This window comes from Daucus carota, chromosome 6 (genome assembly GCF_001625215.2).
Source record: "Daucus carota subsp. sativus chromosome 6, DH1 v3.0, whole genome shotgun sequence".
In the NCBI taxonomy this organism is placed as follows: domain Eukaryota; kingdom Viridiplantae; phylum Streptophyta; class Magnoliopsida; order Apiales; family Apiaceae; genus Daucus; species Daucus carota.
In genome coordinates this window covers 34868460-34895903 of record NC_030386.2, presented here as the reverse complement: position 1 = coordinate 34895903, position 27444 = coordinate 34868460, and the positions used below count along the sequence as shown (strand labels likewise).

Below are 27444 nucleotides of genomic sequence, written 5' to 3'. Positions count from 1 at the left end.
CATATGCAACCACAGTATTTTTGAAAATATTTTAGAGAAGGTAGTATTTTTGAAAATAAGATTGGATAAAGTAGTATTTTTGGAAATAAGATTGAAAACATGATTATTAATAAAAAAACTCCTTTTTAATTTACTAATTAACATATATGTTGTGTGTATATATAAATATTTTTCACTCAGATTGTATATAAAGGAGTTTTCCATGAGTTGTAACTCATGTGTTTTATGTATATTATTTACAATAATTTAACTGTAGTGTATAAATAAAAATTATTTAAATATAAGAAATTTAGCATAACCATAAATTATTTTATATGAAATTTTATCATAGTTATATGATATTTTAAAATTTATCAGATAATATAAAGTTTTAAATCGTAAATAACATATAACTTGATTTTTAATAGAAACAAAATAATCCTCTTCAATGAAAAATAAAATACAAAAATAACCAGCTCAAAGGGAGTCCAGAGCTGAGTCAATTGACTCAACCTCGGCCCCACACCCCTGTTGAACACATCTTTTTAAAGACTCTTCATTCACAAGGAGAGTGAACACAGTACTTAGACACATAAACACAACAAAAATGGAGATGCAAATTGACGGCGGCGAAGCACCACAAAAGTCATGTCTGACCAGCTTCACAGACCAAGGAAGCTTAGAGAGTCACCGTTACTATCTTTCCAGGCGCACAGTTCTCGAGATGCTCCGTGACAGAGGATACTCTGTTCCTGATTCTGAAATTGAGCTCTCTCTTCGTGAATTTCGAGGCATTTATGGTGATTCCCCTGATACTTCTCGCCTTCGTATCTCCGCTACTCATCAGACCAACCCTTCTAAAAAGGTGCGGGTTTATTGGGATTTGTTGTTAAAGATTGAATCTTTTTTGGATTTTGATTGACCCCTTTTGTGCATGCAATGAATTTGTGTTTGTAATTGTGATTTTGACACGTTTTCCTTATTTTGTGGGTAATTGTTGCCATTTTGATTTAGTTTTCACTCTTCATTGTTATTTATTGGTAAATCTGAATCTTTTTTGGATTGTAATGACCCCTTTTAATGCATGCAATGAATTGTGTTTAGTATTTTTGATATTGACCTGTTTTTCGTACTTTGTGGGTTTAGGGTTTTGATTTTTTTTTTAGGGGGTGGGGAGAGAGGGGGGGGGGGGGGGGGGGGGGATTGTTCCCTTCTTGATTGGATATGTGTCTCAGCATTGTTATTCGTTGGTAAAGTTTGAATCTTTGTTGGATTTGCTCTGACCCCTTTTTGCATTGCTCTAGTTATGTTTGTAATCTATGTTTGATCTGTTTGGTCTACTTGTGTGTGAGCTTTTGGTTATTAAGGGTCTGTTTGGGAGTGCTGTTAAAAATTGCTGGTAAAATAAGTGTTGTTGTAGAAATCAGATAATTGTTTGGTAATTTTTTGATATTTACTTATTTTGAGTTATAATATAAAAAATAATAATGTTTTTGGTGAGGTTTTATAATGAAATCTATAACAGCATTCTGCAAAAGCTGAAAAGCAGCTTTTTCCAAAAGCATGGGAGGACCTGCTTTTTCTAACCGCAGCTTTTCAGCTAAAAGCTGCTGTTCGGAAAAGCTGCTTTTCGATTTATCAAACAGTTTTTCACCTGCTTTTCAGCAAAAAGCTGTTGTTGCTGTCTGCAACAGCAACCCCAAACAGTACCTAAAGGCGGGGAAAACTATTAAGATTTTGGTTGGATTGTGACTACTTGCTGTAGTTAAGATTTTAACTTCTAGAATAAATTCAGCGTACTGGTGTTTCTGTTTTTGGTGTCCATAATTTTGTTGTTTACTGTTTCAGTGCTACTGCATTACTATATTAGGCTTGTACAGTATATATTTGCCTGAAACATATGAAAGGTATTAATGTATTATATTGTAAATTTTGTAATTACATAAATGTGCCTTGAGTTTTTAATGTGCCATTTAAATTTGGATTACGGTCATTCTTATTTTGGACACATTCTTCCTTGTGTCTTTTGCATTTTGATGTGTTTTTTAATTTTTTCTGTAAGTTAAAACATCAATGCTGACTAAGGTATGCATACACCATACCCTTACAACTTTCAAGATCCTGCTTCCTGGTGAGATGCATGGATTTTTTTGGATTTGGTTTTGGTTGTCATGGTTGATGTGCTCTCTGATTTAAGATGGTTTGATTGATTATAATATGCCTGACTTGGGCTTCTTATGTGCTTCTTATGTACTGGTATACTATGCTCTGTCTTAATGTTTTTTGTGATGTCAACTGCAGATATTAGTAGTTTTCTGTGACCAGGGAATCGTTAAAGTGAGTCAAGTCCGTAGCATTGCAGGGCAGATAACAAACAAGGAGTCATTGAGTCGGTTGATTGTAGTAATACAGAATAGAATAACAGACCAGGCAATGAAAACTTGGGATTTGTTTTCCTTCAAAGTTGAAATATTTCAAGTAAGTCTTCTAATCTTGTTCTGATTTGCATTTCTCAGCTCTCCTCCAATGCTATATTCTTAATTTCTTGGTGGAAAGAATCCTTTGTTAAAGTGTTTCTCTAATGGAAGAGGCCTGATTTGCTAAAGTTTACAGTTTACACAATACATATCATATGGTATCACCCGTTGTTTATTCTTTCAACACTGGACAAAGAAAGTAATAGTAGTAGTAATATAGGACCACATTGCACATTTAACTTCCAGATTTAGTTGTCTTTTCTGATATTTGTGTGAACTTCAGACAACTCATCAATGTTCAATGGTTCCAATTCTAACTCCCTGCACATACCATATATTTTGTATTGTGGTGAAGAAGCAGAGATATGATTAGCTAAAATTTGAATGATCTACAAAGCATATCTCTTTATAAATATCATGATTTCTGACATAAAGCTTATTAGAGTTCTGCACTTCTGTTCTTTCTATTTCATCTTACTGCGCTTTAGGTGGTTATGCATTTTCTTTGATATTCTCTTTCCCTGCAGTCCTTGAGATCTCTGGTCTTTTAAACCAAGCTAAATTTGATATTTTTAATGCTTGCAAGGTTTTTTTAAAACATTCTATATAGTATCGACTTATAACCTTCTTGGGTATTTCTTATTACTCCACTTTGATGTAGAGTGTACATGTGGTCGTAATTTTCTTACTTTCCACCACAGTCTTGGAGTTTAATACAATTCATCCTGCTTTGTTATATTTACAGATTACCGACTTACTTGTTAATATCACAAAGCATGAGCTAAAGCCAAAGCATCGGGTGCTAACAAATGAAGAGAAAGAGGCGCTCCTAAAGAAGTACAGTGTGGACGAAAAGCAGGTTAAAATTAAATCATAATAACTAATTACTGAGATGAAGTTTTGTGTTTTTTTCCCTGCATAAATTTGAGATGAAGAATTTGTTACCTAAGCTTTTGTGTTGTCAATCGATCTGATCAAGTTTTAATCGTTGATCTTTACAGCTTCCTCGTATAACAGTAAAAGATGCTATTGCCCGATATTATGCGCTTGAGAAGGGGCAGGTGTTGGAAATAACATACAATGGCGAGATTACTGAGTTTTATGTTACTTATCGATGTGTTTGGTGATGTCCAGGTGTGTAATGTATTGTCGTAGGTATCATCCCTTTGTAAGGTTAGGAGTTGTGTCAGTTTCTGTTCTGAATGCAAAGGGGGTAATTTGGTTTCTATGCCGTTTCTTTGGGAACTTTAAATGTTGTTTTTAAACTGTGCTAGATACTTGTGTTGTTTAAGACGCAAGTGGAGTTGCACTTGTAATTGTAGAGTTGGTGCACTGAAAAATTTGAAGGTTTTCTGTAATTTGGCATTTCAAATTTCATTAATCTTTTTGATTTCATAGCCTTCAGTCCTTCACCAATCATATCCAAAAGTAGGGTCTTCATGGCTCAGAAAACTAACTGCTGATAGAGTTTCTCAATTTGACATCTACCAATTTTAAATCCAATGAATTGTTGAATTTGGATTGTGCACATGATTCATACGTGCTTCAAAGACATATACTTTTATATTTTTTCTTAATTATGATTATTTGAACATATTGACAATTTTGTCTATCAATCATCGAAACAAATTCACTTTTATAACTATCTATAATTATGAGTATTTGAATATATTAACAATATTTACTACCGATCAAAAATGTGTTAAAAATATTATTAAATAGAGAGAAAATAGTCGCTATTGATAATTTAGGAATTAGGAATATTAATGATTTTGGTGACATGCTCTAATCTCTCAAATAAAATCAGCTGGAATATTGTTTGTTCCCTCATTTTACCATTTTTCATAAATAAATAAATAAAATATAAGAAAAAAACTTGTTTGGTGATTAACTTTAAAGCTTGCTTCGTTTCCAATTTCAAATCAAAACAGTCCAATTAAACAGACACACCCCCATGGCCGATCTCCCGCCGGCGTCCGACCCGACCCGAATAGCAGAAGTAAAAGCATGGCTCGCCTCTCAATTCGACGCAGTGGGTAAAGATGTACCCGAGTTCGAATATACCCCTCGTGCCGTTGCTTATTTACACAATCTTGCCACTCTCTCTCAATCCAAAACTCACGCTTCTTCAATCGTTGCCAATGATTTTCGCATCAAAGCTTCCGAGTATCGATCCCAAGGTCAATACTTTTTATGTTTTTTTCCAGTAATTTATGTTAGCCCTGATCTTTCTTTTTAGGAGTGATGATACTAGTTTTAATTATGGTGTAACATAAGGTGATTTATATGATTGTACATTTTGGTTAGTTTCGATATTTAAATATGTGGGTTGGTTTTGTTTTTGTTTTTTTTTCTTTGTAACTTTGTAGCTGCGAGAATTAGGGAGATACTTGAGAATGCTGGATTAGCGCAAGAGAGTTTACAGGCGAATGTTGTGTCATCAGCTCAAGTGCTTGCTAATGTTGCGAATTTGTTGAATATTAGAGATACCGAGTTGAGTAGGTTAGAAAAATATACTCTTTGGCCTTTTGTAGTATTTGTGTTTTCTATGGTGGCTGTTTTAACTTAGGTTGTGGATGGTTAGTTTTCTTGTAGCAATGGGGGATATATCTTTAAGAAAGACTGGAGTTGAGGAGAAGAGGGCTAAAGTACAGAAAGAGTTTAAGGTTCTTCTTGATTTTACGCGGAAGGCGATTGCAAGGTTGACATATTTAAAAAGGTAAATTTATGGAAGCATTTTATGGATATTTTAGTAAGTATAAGATGCTTAAGCTTAATTTGGATTAATCGCTTCTGTAATTCTGTTTTTTATTCTTCTGTTTTGCTAGTATACATTTCATTGCCAAGAGGACTTAATATATTAATTCATTCTCTATATTTAATTTGTGTTGGCAGAACACTTGCACAGCTGGAAGATGATGTAGCTCCTTGTGAGGCTCAAATGGAGAACTGGAACACTAACTTGCGTGTCATTGCATCGAAAGAGCAGCAGTACCTGCAACAGCATGCCAACTACAAGGTATTGTTAATTTAAGATATTAATTGTAGTTAATTTTGAACTTTTTGAAGGTCAGAAGGTCTTTCTTATAAGCATGCAACAACTCGAATATGCATCTATCTTGGCTGGATTTGACAATCTGAGACTTGAACTTTATTATAATTCTGCAAGACCTTTAATTTGATCAATAAGTTGATCAGCGTACCTATATAACTTGGCTTTGGCAAACTATGAGTTGTATCGTAAACTTATATCTGGATCATGTCATGCCTTCAATGTATGACAAAGCTGTTTTTGTATATTTTTGGTGTTTTCTGAGTTTATGAACTGAAATAGCAGGAAATCAAGTAATAGAGCAGTAGATTATAGCTAGGCAGAGGTGAATTAGGGCAGAGAGATGGAGAATTGAGAGAGAAAAGAGAGAGAGAGATCAGATCAGGAGAGAGAGACAGAGTTTAGAGAGAGAAAGAGAGGGAAAATCAGTTAGAGAAGAGAGAGAGTAACTTGGAAAGGAAGTTTTGTATTTCATAATATGCATATTCACAGCACACAAGTCTATTTATAGCTAGCACAGAATAGAATGACTAAAAGACATTCTTGCCCTGCACTTGTACTTATATACTAATACTTCCTATAGGCTTTGCCTGACAGATCATCATTAATCTTAAAACATGTTTGCTTTAAGATATATTTTTTTGTTACTCAAAGCCTTTTTCAATTAAATTTTAAGTAAAAGTAAACTTCTTATGTTAAATTCATTAACCATGTTTTAAGTTCATGCTTGCATACGTTTTTGGTTATAAAGCCTTCACCAGCACGAACAAATGAAAGATGTAGCTTAAGTCTACTGCATACTTTTTTTTTGTTGTTAATTTTAGGCTTTTAGCTTAGAGTACAAATTATAGAAGATTACCTAACAAACCAATTTTTTAACTCATTTTTTCTATTTAAATATAATATGGGCAACATAAAGAAAGCCCAAACAGGCCCTTGGTGTACTACCATCATTAGGCTCATAGTTATTGTTAGGCTCTCCTTATTTGTTCTTTATTGGTCTGTATACTTTGTATTTCTTTTTCCTTTTTCCACCAAATTCTTAAGAGTTGGACTTGCATGGTGGTGAGGGTGCGGCATGCAAAATATTTGTCCAATTCTTTTTTCCTAAAAGCATTTGTTAATTATAAATTACAAATACAAGAAGTTTGACTGATTTGCTCTACCTTTTATTACCATAAAAATAGAAGAGTATTCGATTGGATATAAATCAAGAGATGCAACTTTTTTCACCTAAAAGATTTGGCTCCCGCTCAGAAATATTAGAATTACAAGCTCCACACTTTTGCGAGCCCACTGTTGCACTATTACCAACAGGACAAAGGGATGAATGTGCAGTTTTTGATATTTTTCTTTGGGTATTGGTTCTGCTGTGAACAAATTATGGTGTGCGACTATTGTGCTATCATTCTTCAAAGCGATTGACTATTGACTGCAAATGACTTCATCACATGTGATATAAACAAAGTGTATATATGGAAGCTCTATATCTGTGTGAATTCTTGTGAACCTTCTTGCAAATAATCGAAGTTCACTAATCAAGGCAATCGGAAATCCTTAAGATTATACAATGCTTCAATAGAAGATGCCATATACTGATGAACAAGTGATGTATTCTTTTTATCTCAAGTGAAATAAATGGTGGAGTAGATATGGTACGAATTACAAATATAAAAATTTAAAAGCAGAAAGATTATACTGATGTGGATCATTCAGAAGTTCAAAGATAGTTATGTCTATGGGTTGTTTGCCTGTTATTACTCCCTCTGTCCCATTTAATTGTATACGTTTCTTTTCAACTGCTCGACACGCATTTCAATGCTCTTATAAAATATAGTTCCGTAACTTATTTTTGAGATTTTCTTTTTCTGAATAAAAATATAACATCCAAATTTTAATTCAGAAAAAAAAAATTTAAAAAATAAACTACACAACTACACTTTACCGGAGCATTAAAGTCCGTGCCGCGTCCCCGTCCCCCAATGTATACTACTCAGGGGGACGGAGGGAGTATTATTTACTGGGTTCTGATGAATGAATATATTTCTTCAAGCGGTTAAATTGCTTTTTCCCTTGAACAAACATGGATGGGTTCTTTTTTGCTTGCGCAGAAACTGTATATTCAGAACTATATTATCATATACATATTATATATATATGCACTTTTTACTCTTTTTTTTTGTGGAGTTTTTGCTGACCATATTACTTTCACTTTGAACAAGGCGATGCTCAATCGAAGGGGTTACACCCCCGATATAAGTCACGGAGTGTTGGTTCAGATGGCAGAGCATAGGAAGGAGTTGGAGAAGACGACGAAGCCAATCATGGATACACTGCGAAGCTACCAAGACTTGCCTCCTGTAATTTCATAACTAACCCCCACCCCGCCCCAAATCTCTTTTTTCTTTCTCTCTTGCACGGCAGAACAATATGAGTTTGTCTTTTTTTATTTTGCAGGATAAAGCTTTGGCTGCATTGGCAATTGAGGATAAAAAGAGGCAATATGCAGCTGCTGAGAAGTATCTTGAAGATGTATTGCAGTCAGCACTTGCCACTTCAGAGTAATGTGCTAGTGGTTGACACTGTAAGTTTTGTGGTTAAACCTCCTGTACATACCACCTTCAAGCCATTATGGTTAATTTATTGGGCCAGCTGGCTGGTGGTAATTGATGCTTTTTATGTAGTATTGTTTGGTTTTTCTTTGTATCAAAGTGAAGAAAATATATGAATGTTTGAAAATATTGATCCAGTTCTGTGAAGCTTGTAGTTCTAGTTTCAAAGCCAATGAAACTGTTATGTTAATTATTGTTACAAACGTGCGAGTTTTACTTTTACTGCTTCATGATACATGGTCTTTTTCTTTTCCCAAATTAACCGAAGCTCTCTATGTAGCAAAGATATCTACATATTTATTACACAGAAACAGAAGAGAATTCAACAGAAAAGAAAGCTTGTTTTATTTTTTTCAGTTTTTGTGCCTAACCTTCAACTGTCAAGACTTCCCACTTTACCAATCCTTAAATGAACAGGAAACACCACGATTTTGCTTTCTGTTCCATCTTGGTTCCAAGCTCTAGTAAACTCTTCAAGTACTCTGTCATTTAAAAGCTCAACACCTTTATCTTTAGCCGTCTGATATGAGGACCATGACCTGAGGTACATAAAATATTCATCCAGGCTCATCAAGCTCTCTGTCTTGAACTGAAATGGACCTGTATCATCCAACCCATCCACAGGCTCGAAAGGGAACTCAATGCTTCTATACTCATTATCCACCTTCTTACGCGCTGGATCCCAGTAAGGTTCAACATCAACAGCGTAGTACGGTTTGAAGACAGCATCGACGGCCTCATTAACCTGTGGCACAGTGTAACACCAAGCTGCAATGACTCCATGAGGCTTTTTAAGCACATACTTAACCTGTTGATAGAAACCCAGATTGTCAAACCAATGGAGAGCTTGAGCTACAGTCACCAAGTCCACCGTTGATTTTGCTGCGATGTGGCTGTCTAAATAAGCCACGGAGAGGTCTGCTGGTGTGCATTTGTATTCAACATTTGGAAGCTTAGGCGCCAATTCTATCTGCTTCGGGCTAGTGTCTGTCCCGATCACTTTCTTGTAAATCTCAGCTAACTGCAAAAATGATCATATAGAATACAAATATCCGACAAGAACATGCTGATCAAAGTGAACACGAAAACTGTAACACGTAATATGTGAACTTACAGATGTAGCAGCCTGGCCGCTGCCTGTGCCGACATCCCAGACAAGGTCATGAGAAGGTGTCTTGGAGGCTATGAACTGAAACAGTTGCTGAGGATAGTTTGGTCTAGTCGCCAAGTATTGCTTGGCTTGTTTAATGAACAACTCTGCCATCTCTTTTGTCTTGGATATTGATGTCTCTTGCGCTTAATTTCTTAACAAACAGATCATGTGCAGATCAAAACCAAGACCCATGGCTCCTTTTTATAGGAATATAATTGTGTGGGTGTTAACCTGCCCGCTTACATCTGGGTCCGTTCGTTAAGTCTAAAAGAAGCCCGTGTGGATTATAATTATAATTAATAATTAATAATTAATAAATGGACTATGATTTATAATCTATAAACGTGGGTATAATGTAATTAATAAATGATTTAAGTATTTTGATAATTTTATTTCTAATGTTTGATAAAAAAAAATTTGAAATTTAATGTTTGATAATTAGAATGTTAGAAAGAAAATAGGAAATAAATAGAAATTGTAAAAAATGAAGGTAATTTTTTAAATTTTTAACTTTTCTTTCCTGAAAATTTTAAAATTAGACTTTTGTTTGTTTTTTGCATAATTTGTACAAACTCGTCAAGAAAATGAAAGATAATTTTTTATTAGAAAAAGAGTAAAAAAACTGTTTTTCCTTACAAGTGGAATGTATTTGCAAATGCACGAGTATGACGATTGTGTGGCTCTTGTGACAAGTACATGCATTTGTAGAAACGTGGAGTATATTACTATCGCCAGTGGGGCTTAAAAAATTTCAAATCAAGAGTCTCGACAAGATGCAAAATGGAAATCTACTTGCTTGCTGCTTCATATGATATAAGACAAAAGCAAATTTGATTTCAAAATCTCCAATTCAAACAACCATTCAATGTGTGATAACTATTATTAAAAAAGAACAAATCTTTTGGCAGAAAAAAAAAACAAATCTTGAAATTATCACTAGAATATTTGCAATCATATATAACAGTTATTTATTAAAAATGGTTATAAAATATATTTATTATTTTATTATATTAACGGGTGATGTGTAATCTTCCTACAATTCTCGTAGATTATGTAAATATTAAATATGTTAATATCACGGGAATGACTAAATTTTATTAAAAAACACTTAAGCTTGGAATGAGGATAGGGCCTTTATTAGATATTTTTAAAATAATGTTCTCTAATTTTTATTTTTATTTTTGAAATAATGGTCTCAAAAGAAATTCTAGATCAAAAAAATATTTGTTTTTATTCATTTTCTCTTAATATTCAACTTAAAAGTTGTGTTTAGAACCGAAAACCCACTTTAGAGTAACGCTTCAAAAAAATATTTATTTTTGAAAAAATGAATTGATATAATATTAGTTTTAAATTTTAGAAAGTCGTGTTAATATTACGTTTTAAAGTGATATTCAAAAATTTTCCTAAAATATAATATTTAGAACATTTTTTTTATTGAACATAATTTTTAAAATTATGAGATAAAATATAACACAAATTTGGAATCAAAAAGTTTTTAAACATTCATAAATATTATTTGTCATATCATTTCTCCAATTCCAATCTAATGCCATCATAAGGGTGAAGATGTCATTGGAACATGAAAAAACAGTCATTTTTTTAAGGATTAAATAGTCGTATTTTTACTTTGTTCTTTGTTTCATAATCAGACTGTAGTTGACAGTTCGGGAGTTTGTCCCGGCTAGATTTGCGCTTCGTGTCAATAAAATTTTTTGTTTGTCAAAAAATAAAATATTCGTATTTTAACTAGCCAACAATATTTTATTGTGAATCAGCAATAAAATTATTCGGGGAAAAAGAGGATTATTTATTCTTGTAATCATAATTAAATTACACTAAGCTGTTATATATAATCCTCTGTTTTGTTTAGGCACGGAACTGCCACCGCGTTTAGTTAGTAGGGCTCAAGATAAACCCCCGCCCCGTTGAGGTTTTTGATTTTCCGAACAAAACGCAGGTAGTAGTTTCATAACCCTAATGACCCCGATAATGTCGGCGACTTCTCCGATTCCGATTCCGACTGATACATGGAAGCTAGGCTTCATCGGAGCCGGCAAAATGGCCGAGAGTATTGCCAAAGGCGTTGTTCAATCGGGTCTCCTACCCGCTGCCAGGATCCGAACCGCTCATCTTGGCTCCGCTCGCCGTACCGCTTTTCAATCCTTCGGCGTCACCGTTGTCGATCACAATGATCAGGTCTCTCCTCTGCATATCCCATTCTTAATACACACATTAATTTTATTTTATTTTCAATTTGATGTTATGTGTCTTTCTTTATTAATCTACAGAAATTTTGTATATTGTTTTCGAGTTTCAAATCCTGATACGGATTAATAAATGTTCAGGTTCTTGATTATTGTTGAGCTTTTTTTTTTCTTAATCAAATTTCTTGTGAAAATGAGTTAGTTAACCGGTTCCTGGCTGTATGTATCTTACTAATATGAAAAAGCCAAAGTTGTGTTCTACTGTGATAATGAGCTTTTAGAAAGAAAAAAAAAAAATCCTCAATCTTTGCTTTATTGAAAACTTAACATTCTACCTATTATAATTTATAAGTAGTCATGTATATGATAAGGGTCCTGGTCTGCAGACGTGTTAACTGGCCAACTATTTCTAGGCCATTGGATGAATATCCGGCGGCCAGGATTATAACAAATTTCTAATACGTTCAGCATTTTTAAACCGTTGGACGGGGAAAATGACCCCATCCACCGCTTTTTAAGTGCTGAACGAGTTAAAAAAATGTTATAATCCTGGCCATTGGATATTCATCCAACGGCCAAGAAATAGTTGGTCAGCCTAACACTAACACGTCCCCAGCCATCGATGACTGGGGACCAGGTGCCATATAATTATAGTAACATAGTTTAATTTAAATGCTGCTGATAATATCTAATATATGTTATAGTTATTGTCATGTAAATTCTTAACATCCTTGTAAACATATATGTGAATTCATCACGTAATAGCAACAATATAACATAATTTGAATTAATGTATTACATGCACAATAGGGGAGTAATCAATTAACGCAGAACACAAGTTTCATTAGTATGATACGTGTAACACCTTGGTTAAGGTAGCAGTTTCAGTGTTTTCTTAAGTTGCTCTGAATTATAAAGAATAAAGTTCTTTGTATTGCATGTCTGTGCGGTACTTGATTTCAAATACAGGATTATGGCAGTGGAATAAGAGAAGATCACCAATTGTTTTTTTTATTGAATTCCCATAGCAAAAATCAGAAGTGAATATACTCTATTAAAATTAGAATTTCTTAGTTATCTAACATTGTATATAGTAACCAAAGTATCCAAACATTTTTTTGTTTATTCTCATCTAGATGTTAGAAGTTAAAGTCGGGCTTAATCAATATAGGCTTCTGATTGATTTACAAATCTGCAACTAAATTCTTCAATCAGGTATATGTGTTCTATTCTATTAACATTCATTTTGGTGGTCATTACGTCACCCAGGTTGTTGAAGACAGTGATGTGGTGATTTTATCAGTCAAGCCTCAAGTTGGTATTGCCCTGTCCTTCCATATGCCGCTCTTACTGTATTTCTCCCATTTGTCAGATAATTTAATGTGCTTCGAAGTTCTTTCTCTCACGCTCTCTTGGAATATAAAAGATAGGACCGTACTTATGTTCAATATACTTTGTTTATATGTCAGGTTGCCTGAGTTTGTAAAATATTAATATCGGCGATTTTATAATACATCATATTTTTCTTATTCTCTTTGCTTTTTCGTAACTTATCTTGCATTTCAGTTAAAGGCGTGGTTCTTGAGTTGAAACCAAAACTTTCAAAAAAGCAGCTTCTGGTTTCAGTTGTTGCAGGAGTGAAATTGAAAGATTTGCAGGTTTTTTATTTTTATTTTTTCCCTGTGCAGTTATATACATATTGTAGATAGATCGTGTTCAATAGATACACTATCATTGGATTTTTGTCTCTGCATACTTTATGTTATTTTACTAATAAATGTTATCAGTAAAGCATATTTCTCATAGCTTAAGAATTGTGTTGCATTTGTAAATAGTAAATATAATTAGCTAACAAAGCATTACATATCAATAAATTTCTTCTGTTCTATAGTTTTTCAACAATTACTTTCGTGTATATGTTATAAAACTACAGGATTCTCTTGAGATGCACTTAGCACATGAAATATGGGGGCTTGATTTCTTCCAAAAATGTGAATATGAAAGCTTTTTGCTGTTGAACGGATCAAACAATGAAATTTTTTTCTTATAACATAATGAAAGTATAATTTCTTCTTGTTTTACATAGATATGGATATGCACACTCTCTAAAAGATATAAGCTCTACATTGCAAGTGGATAATTTTTAGTGGGCCTACCAACTTTCAAAGTTGCAAGCTGCCAAGTTCAATATGTAGCTGCCACTTTGTAAAAAATAGCACTTGATTAGTTGTGCTATTATTTTTCCAAATGCTGTTAGCCTTAAATTATTGTTGATGATGTTTTATCTAGTTAAAATAAAATATCACATGTATTACATTTCTGAAACCATCATTGAATTTTTCTAATCTTTTTCAGGAATGGTCTGGGCATGATCGTTTTATTAGGGTTATGCCAAACACCCCTGCTGCTGTAGGCAAGGCAGCCTCAGGTAATGTAACCTTCTTGCTGCTATATTTTCTGTTTTTTTTTCAATTGTTATTTTATTCAAGTGACTGATGCTGGTCGGCATACATCTGGTTATTAGTTTGTAAAGAATGTATGTAAATTTTCACTTTTTCTATAATTCAAGATATTGGTAATTTTTTATCATGTGCTTTCATTGGTATACATCTAGAATTCGAAAATTCAATTTCTCAATTTGGAAAAATAACACATTGAGCAATATATTGCAAACATGACATGAATGCTTGCGGCGTGATGCTTGATTAATTATTGATGTTCCAAAATTGGATACAAAGATCACGTTTTTTTTTATAGTTCATGTTAATCTTGGAGCATATTTTTCCTATATCGATTCTAACCAAATCCCTCATCTGTATTCCCTTTCTGTACTTCTTTAATTGTTAACTCTACTTCCTTTTTTGTTTCTTTTAATCCAGTATCTTTCTGACTGGCATCATATTTGATTAGAGTGTGCTCTGTAATGCAAGACATATCTTTATGATTCTTACTTCTAGTAGCCTTGTGCAGTCATGAGCTTGGGGACGGCTGCAACAGAAGAGGATGCAGAACTAATATCTAAATTATTTGGAGCAATCGGGAAGATATGGAAAGCTGATGAGAAACTTTTTGATGCAATTACTGGCCTGAGGTATATGATTCTCGCTGATGCTAAAGGCATTGATACTCCCGTCCTAGTTTTGCATGTGAAATACTGCTTTGTCTGAGCTTCAGGATAGTCTAGTGTATAAAATTATGGCAGCCTTTTCTACTTTCTATTACAGAAAACACAAGTTTATACTCTTCAACAATAATATGCATACATTATGTTTATTTTTATGTTGGCAAGATCAATTTCAGCCTTTTGACTAGAGACTTTTCTCTTAAATATGTTCAGTGGTAGTGGCCCAGCATATATGTTTTTAGCAATAGAAGCTTTGGCTGATGGAGGGGTAGCTGCAGGTCTTCCCCGGGATTTGGCTCTTGGTCTAGCTTCTCAGACTGTAAGCTCGAATCTTTTTACAGAGCTGTTTTGTTTTGCCATAGATCAAATATCCTTCTTTCATAGTGTTGTAAAATTGTGTCCACCTACCATAGCAATTAATACACTTATTTAAATTGTGAACTATATATCTTTTGTTGTCATAATTGGGTCTTACAAATATATATTCCGCGACGGCCTACGAAAAGGAATTGTCACAATTTAGTGGTGAAATATAGGGAAACAGTAACTGATTGTTTCTCCTATGATATGAAGTTAGGTATAAAAATATTATACGGTTAAGGCTATTGATTTTACGATTGTTACTTTAATTTGCTAATGTATTAGTTATCTGAGACTTTTAGTGAAGTCTAATGAACTAAAAAGAGTAGCTCAGTTTTTCCTATTTGAAATGGAATACCAATTAATGATGATTATTCTATTCGATAGTTTTAAAACTCTTTGCTCTGAGTTTTTGATTAAGATCTCTGCAGTATTTCAAGTGCCTTCAGCATTTTTATTGTACAATATGCTTCGGTGTGTAATATGTACCACTAATTTTTTTGTGTGATATATGTTGCACTATTTTTTTTTCAAGTGGTCATTTTTTTTACCTCCCTTCGTCTAGGTATCTCATTCTCAATCCATAAGGTTTCCTTTCACATGTAATCTGTTTTCTTGAACTTCTACCTCTTCATGCTTCGTGAATAATCAGTTTGTACCTATAGACTATGCTACTACTCTGAATCGGGTATGAAGTATCGGACACGATACATAACTGAATGTCGAACTCGAAAAATCTTAAAACTAGGGACACAGGGACACTGTCCTATTTTTTAGATACGGGTATGGGGAAACGATATAATACATTAATAAACAGGAATTTAAAGTAAAAAATTTAAAGAAAGTAACTATCAAGTTATGATCAAACACAAATTTGTAAAGATATTGCAAATTTAGGGATCTTCTATGCTTGTTTTTTATTTTGCATGTTTTTTTCGCTTTTTTTTTTCCTGGTTTGCATTCTATTTTAGTTGGTCAAAGTGTCCACCATTCAGTCAAATGGTCTGACACGTGTCGTGTCCAAGTGTTGAACATGGGCACAACTACCTAAACAGAAGAGTCGGAATTGGGTCCAACTTCCAAGCAATACATTTCATATTGAAGTGATAGGAGAAACCTTTTAGGGATCGTTTGGGTTATAGAGGAGTATGGGGTTGGAATTAGGAATTGAGTTAAAGTGGTATGGCCGAGGTATCATTTGTGATATCAAATTTTGGGTTGAGTGCTGGAATGAATATGTTTTATTTAAAATATCATTAAGCTATTAATAAAATTTATTTATTTTATCATATAAAAAATTGTAAATATTTTTTTTATTACTAATAACATTTATTGTACATATAAATATTTTTTTTGTTATTATTAATGTTTTTTAGAGGAACAAAAAAATAACATTAAAAATAATACCTCATACCACCCCCATACCCACCTCCCCCCTTGGGTTTCAAAAACTCATACATTGGCGGTGTGAGGTATGGGTTCGAAAATAAAAAAGATCAACCAAACATGATGTATTGGTTTGGTTGATTCTATACCCATACCTCATACCACCCTACCAAACGATGCCTAATAATAAGTTTAACTTCACCGTGCCTTTTCAACTTGAATGATTATGTGTTTTGAAGGTCTGCCCATATGGTTATAGTAGATGTGCCAGGTTGGGAGATCTTAACCCCAAATAGTGGATGTCCCCTTGCCCCAGAGAGGTGCATGTTTTTTCCTTTCTGTGGACAAGAGGTTTCAATTATTTTCCAAATTTGTCCTGTTCTGACTAGCTATTTTAAAACTAATCCTGTCACTCCGATAATCTGCACAATAGTCAAGCCTAGTAAAGATATGGGCAATGGCTATAATATTAGATGCCAATAATGGTATTGATCTATTGTTCATCTTCACAGAGGTAGTTGTGCAGTCTTGTTGGATTTATTAGAATATAAATGCTGTAAGACATCTTCGATGCCCCTTTAAGACGTCAGTAACTTTATTTGGTATCTTTTTGAGATGAAGTATTATGGCACTGCTGCAGGTACTAGGAGCAGCAACCATGGCCACTGCAACAGGGAAGCATCCTGGCCAGCTTAAAGATGATGTTGCCTCACCGGGTGGGACGACAATTGCAGGTATTCATGAGCTGGAGAAGGGTGGTATTCGTGGGATCTTTATGAATGCTGTTGTTGCTGCAGCGAAGCGCAGCCGAGAACTTTCCCAGGGCTAGATATTCAATTTAACAAGCTAGTTTATTAGTTAATCAACTTCACTACATGCTCTTCAAAGTAACTTAACAAATTTTGCTTTGCTATTTTAAAGCGCATATCTGAGGTGCCAAAACAGATTTGTTTTAGATTTAGATGTTCCTTGAGGCAACTTCCAGCATATTTTTCTGTTGAATGTTTTACCAGATGTTATGCTATCCATTTTGGGCAAAATGAGTTTAGGTTCCAGTTTCCTACTACCGAGTCCTTTTCCAGTTGGTATAGTGCTCTTATTTGTATGCAAAGAAACATCCAATGTGTGGGAGATGGTAAAGTGAAAATAGTAAGATCGTGCTTACAGGCTACATCTGGATTGCTCGTGTTTCCAGCAAAAATAAACTGTACAAGGAAAACATGAAGTTACATACCAGCTCTAATAATGTTTTGTCATTGATAGCTGAGCTTAGTGCATGAAACATTTTCTTAGGAAGGATAAAACAGGTTAGTGAAATAAAGGATATTACCCTGAGAGTATTTACATCAGGCAATTTGATGTAGTGTTGAGTCTCCTAAAAGGCTTTAAGATCTGGAAGAATTTATGTGAATGCAGTCGTGGATATCATGCTTGATACTCTCATTTCTTTGGGTTCTGGGTTATGCTTATATTTTCATTAGCTTGGGTTTTGGAAGGTTGATTGTAGTGGCAAGACTTATTTTGTTTATTGTGTCTTGTGAGAGGGATGAAAATAGACCTCTTGCGAGCCACAGTAGATTTTAATATGATTTATGAGGTAGATTTTAATATGATTTATGAGGTTTATGGTTCCGGTTTGAGCTAGGTGAATTTATTTGTTGCGGTAGTTGGCTAATTGGGTCGATAGTTTATATAGATTTTAAAAAAAGGTTGAAAGCCCCTCAATACTTAATCTAAGAAATTAATACTTAAATAAAAAATGGAAACAAGTTATTTTTTTTCTTGATTTAAGGTATTCCACACACCCACACCCACTATTGGTGTGTTTCACAGTTTCAGTGTTTGGCTTATTGGTAATTCAGGAGTAAATCCGGAGGTCGAATATTATCAAGGAAACATCAAGTAGTTATGTCCATAATATATCCAGATAATGCCACTATTTGTTTATACAAATTACAATATACGATCATCTAACATTAAACTTTATATGCATCGATCTGGTAGTATATGTATACCGTAAAAAATTAGGAGTTATTTACAAATCCAAGCAAAAATTGAGAACTCTCAATCAGTTTTTACTACCTCATGATATTGCACATACTTTATAATTCCTATCTCCTGTAAGCAACGTGCAAACTCACAGTTCACAGAATAGAAAGTGGACGACCAAGATGTGTAACTTCACAAGCATTTTGAACTAGATTTATGATCAGAGAACATACAAACATTTATAACACAATGAGTCAAAATCACAAAATGACTATTCTCTATCTTTGATCAGATTGTTTACCATGTTTACCAAAGGAACCGTGCCTTTTGCCATGATCTCTATTCTAGAAGTGTTGGAGGCATTTGAGAAAAGAGAAAGCCCGAAAAAGAATAGTTCAGGAAGAAATAGTCGAGAAGACAAGAATCCATGCCAATAGCGAGGTTCCAGGTCAAAAAAAGCACTGAAAAACCTTCTTGTACCAGGCAAATCGAGTTTTAGCAAAATATCCATACCAAAGCAAAAGAATTCTCGCTGGCGTCTTCTCTCTATTGGCCATAGATCTTTCCAGACTTCTGCAGACAATTCGTTTCCCAAAGCGCCTTTCTTAGAACCACCAAGGTACTGAACTATTGCATTGGCAACAACTGGTGCAGCAGCTAGAGTTCTTGCTACCATATATCCAGTGGAAGGATGCACCATACCAGCTGTACCGCCAATTCCCACTACTCTCTGAGGGAGTACAGGCAGAGGCCCTCCCATTGGGATCACACATCTCTCATCCTCTTCAATGCTCTTCACTTTAATACCCAAATGCCTTAGGCGAGCCACCATTCTCTCCTGAATATCTCCCATGGCTAAACCTGGACGAGCTACAAGGGATGTTTCTTCAAGAAATATTCTGTCAGATGAAAAAGGCATAGCATAAAGAAACGTAGGGATTTTACTGTTTCTTTCTTTTAATTCTGTATTGCCATTAAGATGGGAATCTCTCCAGTCCATGAAAATCATCTTATTTACATCAAAAGGATGTTCTTCTACTTCTGCCACTATTCCATAAGCTACTTGGTATCCTGGATTATATGGCTTGTCGTATTGAACAAGACATCTTGAAAAACCGGTTGCATCAAGAACTACAGCAGCTTGAATGGTCACACCATCATTACATATCAATAGGGATTTAGCTTCCTCGTGTACAACTTTTACAACCTTAGCCTGATGAAATTTAACTCCATTTGATATGCACTTCTGCATCATTTTAGATTTAAGCTGCTTCCTGTTAACCCTTCCATACGGTCTTCCGAGCTCTTTGGTTGTCTGGTCATCAATGTAAACAATTGCACTTGACCAGGTAGTGTCAAGGCAATCTAGCAAATCCATAGCCTCAAACTCATCCACCCAAACACCATAATTGTTTGGCCATATCAATTTTGGAGAAGGGTCTATAGACACAACCGCAAGTCCTGCCTCAGAAACTTGTTGTGCTACCGCTAACCCTGCAGGACCTCCACCAACTACAGCCAAGTCCACTACAAGGCCATTCGACGGGTCATACAAAGGAAGGTCAAATTCAAGATTTTCTTTCTTGGTTTCTTGAACAAGCTCCAAAAGGGCACTACTACTAGCCTTTACAGAACCGTTCTTCCCCCAATTTACATTCGATCTTCTAGAGCCAAACCTCAGCTCCTGGTTTCGAAACTTCAAACAACTCAGGGTTCCAACTTTATCAGGAAACCCATGAATTGGATTGAAAAACTCAAGCTTGTTATGAGTCTTTAGTAGAGTATCCATCACTTTCATGTATGGTTCTATTAATTTACCAAATATATCTCCAAAAACAAAATCTGGGTTCCAAGATATCCCAAATTCTCAACCTTTATGCTAACTTTCACCAATAATTAATGGAAATTTCAGAGTGACTTAATAAAAAATTGTTCAAAATAAAAACATGTACTAAACATATAACTGCAGAAGATATTGGAGAATTACAAGTAAATAAAGCTACGGTTAAAGAATTAAAGACTTACCCATCTAGCAGCAAGAGGGATTGGAGGTAGATACAGACGAGATACATACAAGCATATCTCATTTTTCATATAATCAAGTAGGTGTAAGCTGCACTCACTTGAAACAAATTCTTTTATTTTCTTTCTAAAAATAAAAAATAATTTGTGGGTGAAGATATCCAAAATCAAATCATCCAAACATGTGCGGCAGGGATGTCTTTGCCTAGGTTGCCACGAGAAAATAATTCATAACTATTATTTATATGTCTCTATTTATAAAATTTATTTTATATTTTAAAAAATTTCTAAAATCATTTATATCTTGAATTTGAAATATATATCTTAAGTTCTTAAATATATTTAGTAAAATATTTTAATAAACATATATTTAAAAATGTGTGATACAATTTAAAAATATATTATTTATTATGGTCAATAAAATAAAAGATATAAAAACATCTGATAATTAAGTTTAAAATAAACATACAAATATTTTAGATAATCTTATATTTTTTACTTTAATGACTGCTATAAAGACAATTTTATTTTTTCTCTTTTTTTGCTAAGTAAAGAAAATCTTTTGTACACATGTGTCATCTATTCTATACATACATCCAAAGACGTTTCTCAGTTGTATACTTGTATCTCAGTATCCTCACACATTCAACTCCACTTAAATCATTCTTCATTTCTTCCGTTGAACACTAGTATTATACTCTGAATAGCAACCTATACATACAATATACACACACCCAAAATGTCCCGACTTGCTCATCTCAAGCGATCACTAAAACCCTTTTTTCAAAACCCTAGATTGCACTTCACAAAACCCCCAATTTTCAGCAACCCCACCTCAGAAATTCCTCATTTCTTAAACCCTAGAAACCCTTTTGTTTCCCGTGGATTCTCAACAACCCCACCTCTTTCTTCCCCTTCTTCGAGCTCTTCTGATGCAGAGATTCGTAAATACATTGGCTATGCGGCACTGTTACTCTCTTGTGCTGCAGCTACATACTATTCTTTCCCGTTCCCTGAGAATGCCAAGCACAAGAAGGCCCAGATGTTTAGGTACGCTCCGTTGCCTGATGATTTGCATACTGTGTCTAATTGGAGTGGGACCCACGAGGTGCATACGCGGAATTTTGTGCAGCCTGAGAGTGTGAAAGAGTTGGAGAGTGTGGTGAGGGTGGCTAGTGAGAAGAAGCAGAAGATTAGGCCGGTGGGGTCGGGGTTGTCGCCGAATGGGATCGGGTTGACTAGAGCGGGGATGGTGAATTTGGCGTTGTTGGATAAGGTTTTGGAGGTGGATAAGGAGAGGAAGATTGTGAGGGTTCAGGCGGGGATTCGGGTGCAGGAGCTCGTCGATGGGATTAAGGAGTTCGGGATTACTTTGCAGAATTTTGCGTCCATTAGGGAACAGCAGATTGGTGGCATTGTTCAGGTAGACTGAAGTTTCTGAAATGCTGTTTAGCCTTTGATAAATTTATTATCTGTTTCTTTGATTGATGATTGTGATGCTTTTTAAGTATGAATTTACTGTACATAATACCATTATGAAGTGGCAAAGGTTGCAATTTGCATGATTAGAAGACACTAGTTGACTATATATGTAAATATATATGTGGAATGTATCGAAGGTAAGATGTCCAGTGTGGTGCTCTCTGTTTAACTATCTTTTGGAGGATATACTGTCTTGCCTGCATCACTAGAAATTTGGAATCTTAATAGTTTAAATATGATAAGAGTAGCTTACAGTTGATGATCTGAAAGGCATCAGGTTTTGTTGTAACTTGTATGTAGCTTGCAACATCTATAACTGTGTTCAGGCACGGGGCATGCCATGTGTTTATAATAGTTGTCTATATATGTAAATATATCTGTGGAATGTATAGAAGACAGTCCAGTGTGGCCTCAATTTATTTAATTGTCATTCATAGGATATTCTGTTTTTGACCTGCTTTATTAGAAATTTGGAATATCAATATTTAGCTGTCTTACAATAAGAGTAGCGTATACAGTTAAACCTCTTTAAACTAATAACATTGGGATTTGGGACCAACGAAAAATATTATTTACCGAAAGTGAAATACACTATCTACATTATGTCAGGGCCAGAAAAAACTATTACTTTAGTGTGGATATTACGTTATCAATTATTACCTAATCGAGGTTCAACTGTAGTTGATGGCCTGAAAGGCATTAGGTTATGTTTTATATAGCTCGGAACATCAAGAAATGTGTTTAGGCATGGGCTAATTGATTTTTTTATATAAAATCGTTTTTAACTTTAAAAAACGTCCATCTCTTTAGGATAAGCTAACTTACTAAAAATGGTGCCTGGCACTGCATGGTATATGAGCACCACATTTCGGACGGAAACTCTACATGCTGATGAAATACTTTCCTGCCAGTAGCATAATATATAAATATGATGGTTGATAAGAAGCACATTTCTAAGTGAGCCAATACATCAAGGTTTGAACGTCAATTATATCAGTCAAAATCAAGTAATAAGTAGTGAAAAATGGCACATGTACATATCAATAAGTGTGTCATGTGCTCAACTTCTGCTTGATGGAGTGTGTACTTTGCCGTTGAAGACACAAACTTTGCTATTTCTACAGTCTGTCAGTCATAAAATGTGTACTTTTCTTTGAGTTGTAAATCAGGAGAGTTGTGTGATTTTGGGAGAAAGGTTTAAAGACAATCATTGGTTATTACTCTAACAGTTGACAACAGAAATACGTGTCTGCATTATTTGTGATCCCCTCAAGAGATCAATAACTGTTGATCTTGTCGTATATCGTAAACAGTTAGTGTTAACATTGCAGGGCTGCTAAGTTATTCTTTCTATAGAACTATTTCAGTGCTATTCCACATAAAGAAAAAAGTGCCTGAGATGTACATTCATTCACATATTAGATGTGTGCCTGTCTTCAATTTTGCTGTTTTGGGGGACATTAAGTAACTCTCAACAATCTTACTCAGTGCGAATTTTTAATTCATAACAAAATTTGTAACATTTTAATCATTGCTATTCAGTTCTACATACATATGTTCTTACCCATATTACAGCTCCTCTTTTGGATTAATCATATTTAGGTTGGTGCACATGGCACTGGAGCAAGGTTGCCTCCCATTGATGAGCAGGTTATTAGCATGAAGTTGGTTACACCTGGTAAAGGAACTATAGAGGTTTCAAGAGAGAAAGATCCCGAGCTTTTTTATCTAGCTCGGTGTGGACTTGGGGGCCTTGGTGTCGTTTCAGAAGTCACTCTGCAGTGTGTTGAGAGGCAGGAACTTGTTGAGCATACCTATGTCTCAAATATTAAAGATATAAAGAAAAACCACAAGTATATACATTCACTTTCTATGTCCTTTACAAATATATTCCTTCATAATTCGCATGGAGCAGAAGGCATATCATCTCATTCTTTAGTTAATTATTCTGGTCTTAATACTAGGAGAAACTATATTTCCAGTTTCCACGAACCAATGTAAAATGTGCAGTTGTATGCAAAGAGTAATTTTTTTGGATACTTGAACAATTTTAACCCTTGATAACCCCCCAAGGCCACAGTTTTATTATTATTATCACTCAGTTCTATTATTATAAATATTTTTATAAATTATTATACATTGAACGGTGCTTATCTACCATTCATGGTATGAATTAAGACAACTTGAGGACATGCTTATGAGTGGCAGAGTGACCACTGGAATAATGTATAAATGCAAACAGGCTCATTTCTGTAGTATATGGTTCATGAAAAATTATTAATCATTGCATCTAATTGTGCAATCCACATCAAATTAAAAGGCTACTACTACTAATTTTTGGATATCATTGTTACCTTTTTTGGAACCTGTACTTTTTATGGTTGTTATTTACTTGTCCTTCCACTGCAACAATTGCTTGTCAGCTTTGCACTTATTGATCAATATTCTATTTTTCTTTCAAATTCTTGAATATAAACTGTTTCTTTCCTTCCTGTAGGAAATTGCTGTCTGACAACAAGCATGTGAAGTATCTCTACATACCATATACTGACACGGTTGTCGTTGTGAGGTGTAATCCCGTATCAAAGTGGAAAGGTGCACCAAATTTTAAACCAAAATATAGCAAGGATGAAGCCATGAAGCAAATTCGTGATCTTTACCATGAGTCAATTAAGAAGTACAGGTACATCACTATATCATATTTTCTGGTGGAATGTGTCACATACGGAAACATCGAAACAGTATTCATCATTTGTAATATGTGATTGTTTTATTTATTGATTTTTTTATAATATTGGCAGTTATATGTTATTAAAACTGCTTGAAGTATTCATTCGTGATTTTTTTTATAAAACTGCTTGAAGTATTCATTTTTAGTGCTTATTTATTTATTATTATTATTATTATTATTATTTTGTTGTTATGTTATTATTATTGTTATAATTGTTGTTTTTGTTGTTATTATTACTATTGCTATAATCATAATTATTATTTATACTCTACATATGTTTTATTTGTAGAAGAGTTGTCACCATAATTATGCTGTTGCGTACAACATAATGTCTTTTGTATATTTTTAAGTTTTAAGAATAATTTTTCATTTCTGGTATGTTCACTTGCCGTCCAATATCTTTTTTTTGCCTATATTATGTAGTCTGTTTATAAGTTTGCCATGCAAATTGATTACAGTAAAATGATTACTTTTTATTAATTATTATCATTTGCAGAGGTGAAGAACAAGAAATTAGTGAGTTTACATTTACAGAGTTGAGAGATAAGTTACTTGCACTGGATCCTCTGAACAAAGACCATGTCATAAAGGTCAATCAAGCTGAGGCAGAATTCTGGAGGAGGTCAGAGGGATACAGATTAGGCTGGAGTGATGAGATTCTGGGCTTTGATTGTGGTGGCCAACAATGGGTATCAGAGACCTGTTTTCCTGCTGGAACCCTAGCTAAACCAAACATGAAAGATATCCAATACATAGAAGAAGTGTTGCAGCTCATTGAAAAGGAACAAGTGCCTGCACCTGCACCAATAGAGCAGAGATGGACAACTTCTAGTAAGAGCCTCATGAGTCCAGCTTACAGCTCAGCAGAGGATGATATTTTCTCATGGGTAACTTTCAGTCTCTAGAAATTATTTGACCAAAATTGAAAGATATTAATCAGCTAATTGACGTCGGATGAATGTAATTTATAACCCTAGCCAAAAAAGATCTATCTTCATGTGCCATGTCAAAACCATAAACTTTGCCCATTCTCTGATGCTAAGAGTAGTATTAAGACTTTGTTAGTGGGTGGCAAGACTTACTTAATATATTATGCTTTAAAGCTCATCCGTTGGCCTGGATCGGAGGGCTAAAAAGGCTCACAATTTTTTAAAGCCTGTCATGGTCAAAGTCGAAGCATGGCCTGGACTCAAAAAGCCTGTCATGGTCAAAGTCGAAACATAGATTAATAAATTTTAAATCAGCAAAAGAAAGTGGAGGGAATGAAGGCTGGAATAGGCTTCCATTGTTTAATTTCACAATTAACATTACGTCTTTTTCGTTTTTACATATTGCTTTGATTAACATGAATCTAGTTTGAGGTGATTAGTGTGTTTGGTTTACAACTAGGAGCTTCTTGTAATTTGTCAACATTTTATGTACATCTCTCAATTTTTGTTCAGGTTGGCATAATCATGTATCTTCCTACAACGGATCCACGACAGAGAAAGGAGATAACAGAGGAATTTTTTCATTATAGGCATATGACCCAAACCCAGTTATGGGATCAGTATTCAGCATATGAACACTGGGCAAAGATTGAGGTACTGATACTTCGTGATATCCTGGTTTTACGAAATCTAAAATTTAGTGCAATTTTCGGAACAAGGTTAGAGGAACAAACAGGTTCTTGTTTTGGAAGCCCCAGGAAGCCAATAAGCACCCTCAGAATTCCTTGAGACTATACTCATGGAAAGATAATTTAAATAAACGTCTTTACTGAATGACTTTCCAATTGAATATGAAAACATTTAGAGTTTTTCTAAACAATGGCGCAATGGGTAATCGGTATACACTTATACTCATAAATCATAAAATGGCCCTAATAATAGCCCTGAAAACTTCCTTGATTTAAGTGTATAATATGTTTATATGTATAGATCAGGCTCAGATGAGAACAAGAGAATTGTGAGAAACTAATGTTTTGCACTGTGTTCAAGTGCTGAACATTACTGAGCATCATAGGTAAAAGTGCAGAACATTTGGTTCTTCAGTTTGTTTATCTTAAGCATAGTTCTCATGAGAGCCAGACCTTGTGTAATATTCGGTTATAAATTCCTTAATAATTATCTGATTTCTTTATACAGTTTCTTTCAATTGAAGTTAAGTTATATTTCAGTCAAACAAGATGATATATATCCTGTATTAAAACTTGCTCAAAAGGATTATAGCAATATAATATTGCTGTATTAATCTCTAGTTTTTGTATCGTACTTAAGGTTGTCAATGCAGACAGTATTGTAGCTAAATCAAGTTTCTCTGCATATTATATTTTTGAAATTTACCTGCAAAGTCTTGCATATTGCTTACTGGACACCCTGTTTGCAGGTACCAAAGGACAAAGATGAGCTTGCAGCTCTACAATCAAGGTTAAGGAAGCGATTTCCTGTAGATGCTTATAATAAAGCTCGAAGGGAATTGGATCCGAACAGTGTCCTTTCTAATAATATGCTGGAGAAGTTGTTCCCCTTGGGAAATCCAATTTGATCAGGTTCTCTTGGTCCAGTTTCTTATTTTTGTATCACTGTAGTGAAGGTCACAATTTTTCTTTTGGAAATTATTAAATTGGTTTGGTGTTCACCACCAAAAAATGATATGAAGTCTGAAAATATGCTGCATAAGAAACTCTGCATCACATACCAAAGCCTTTATGATTTATATCAATAATTCTTCATTTTCCTTGGTTTATATTTTTTGTAAAAGAAATAGAGTTCACTCGTCAATTTGAGTATGTGTGTTCTGGGAATTATGAGACTCTGAACCTGTTTTGGTTAGATTTTGGTTTTATAGTTTTTGCGTTAAAATGGGTTGACAAGATACTTTTTTTTCAA

The 27444-nt window shown here is 34.4% G+C and overlaps 6 protein-coding genes across 6 annotated transcripts; 4 read left to right on the top strand and 2 right to left on the bottom strand.

Annotated features, from left to right (window-relative positions):
- The first annotated feature begins 494 nt into the window (after positions 1 to 494).
- LOC108227476 (DNA-directed RNA polymerase V subunit 5A) lies at positions 495 to 3851 on the top strand. Its single transcript, XM_017402628.2, has 4 exons — positions 495 to 844; positions 2281 to 2457; positions 3202 to 3315; positions 3458 to 3851. The coding sequence occupies exons 1-4, from the start codon at positions 587 to 589 to the stop codon at positions 3581 to 3583; spliced, it is 675 nt and encodes a 224-aa protein (XP_017258117.1). The 5' UTR covers positions 495 to 586; the 3' UTR covers positions 3584 to 3851.
- Positions 3852 to 4343: 492 nt separating this feature from the next.
- LOC108227474 (AUGMIN subunit 1) lies at positions 4344 to 8342 on the top strand. The gene is made up of 6 exons (XM_017402626.2): positions 4344 to 4636; positions 4826 to 4958; positions 5041 to 5175; positions 5352 to 5475; positions 7731 to 7868; positions 7966 to 8342. Exons 1-6 carry the CDS (start codon positions 4411 to 4413, stop codon positions 8071 to 8073), a joined length of 864 nt encoding a protein of 287 aa, XP_017258115.1. The 5' UTR covers positions 4344 to 4410; the 3' UTR covers positions 8074 to 8342.
- Positions 8343 to 8441: 99 nt separating this feature from the next.
- On the bottom strand, positions 8442 to 9499 carry LOC135147097 (uncharacterized). The gene is made up of 2 exons (XM_064079689.1): positions 9235 to 9499; positions 8442 to 9141 (listed from the first exon to the last, which is right to left on the bottom strand). The coding sequence occupies exons 1-2, from the start codon at positions 9382 to 9384 to the stop codon at positions 8494 to 8496; spliced, it is 798 nt and encodes a 265-aa protein (XP_063935759.1). The 5' UTR covers positions 9385 to 9499; the 3' UTR covers positions 8442 to 8493.
- A 1567-nt stretch (positions 9500 to 11066) lies between these two features.
- On the top strand, positions 11067 to 17413 carry LOC135147066 (pyrroline-5-carboxylate reductase-like). Its single transcript, XM_064079455.1, has 7 exons — positions 11067 to 11472; positions 12750 to 12798; positions 13047 to 13138; positions 13836 to 13908; positions 14451 to 14571; positions 14818 to 14923; positions 16991 to 17413. The coding sequence occupies exons 1-7, from the start codon at positions 11254 to 11256 to the stop codon at positions 17177 to 17179; spliced, it is 849 nt and encodes a 282-aa protein (XP_063935525.1). The 5' UTR covers positions 11067 to 11253; the 3' UTR covers positions 17180 to 17413.
- A 1109-nt stretch (positions 17414 to 18522) lies between these two features.
- Positions 18523 to 20529, bottom strand: LOC135147065 (lycopene beta cyclase, chloroplastic-like). The gene has a single exon (XM_064079454.1). It carries the CDS (start codon positions 20135 to 20137, stop codon positions 18611 to 18613), a length of 1527 nt encoding a protein of 508 aa, XP_063935524.1. The 5' UTR covers positions 20138 to 20529; the 3' UTR covers positions 18523 to 18610.
- A 413-nt stretch (positions 20530 to 20942) lies between these two features.
- On the top strand, positions 20943 to 27301 carry LOC135147105 (L-galactono-1,4-lactone dehydrogenase, mitochondrial-like). The gene is made up of 6 exons (XM_064079726.1): positions 20943 to 21784; positions 23446 to 23696; positions 24341 to 24526; positions 25071 to 25461; positions 26017 to 26157; positions 26942 to 27301. Exons 1-6 carry the CDS (start codon positions 21101 to 21103, stop codon positions 27098 to 27100), a joined length of 1812 nt encoding a protein of 603 aa, XP_063935796.1. The 5' UTR covers positions 20943 to 21100; the 3' UTR covers positions 27101 to 27301.
- The last annotated feature ends 143 nt before the right edge of the window (positions 27302 to 27444 follow it).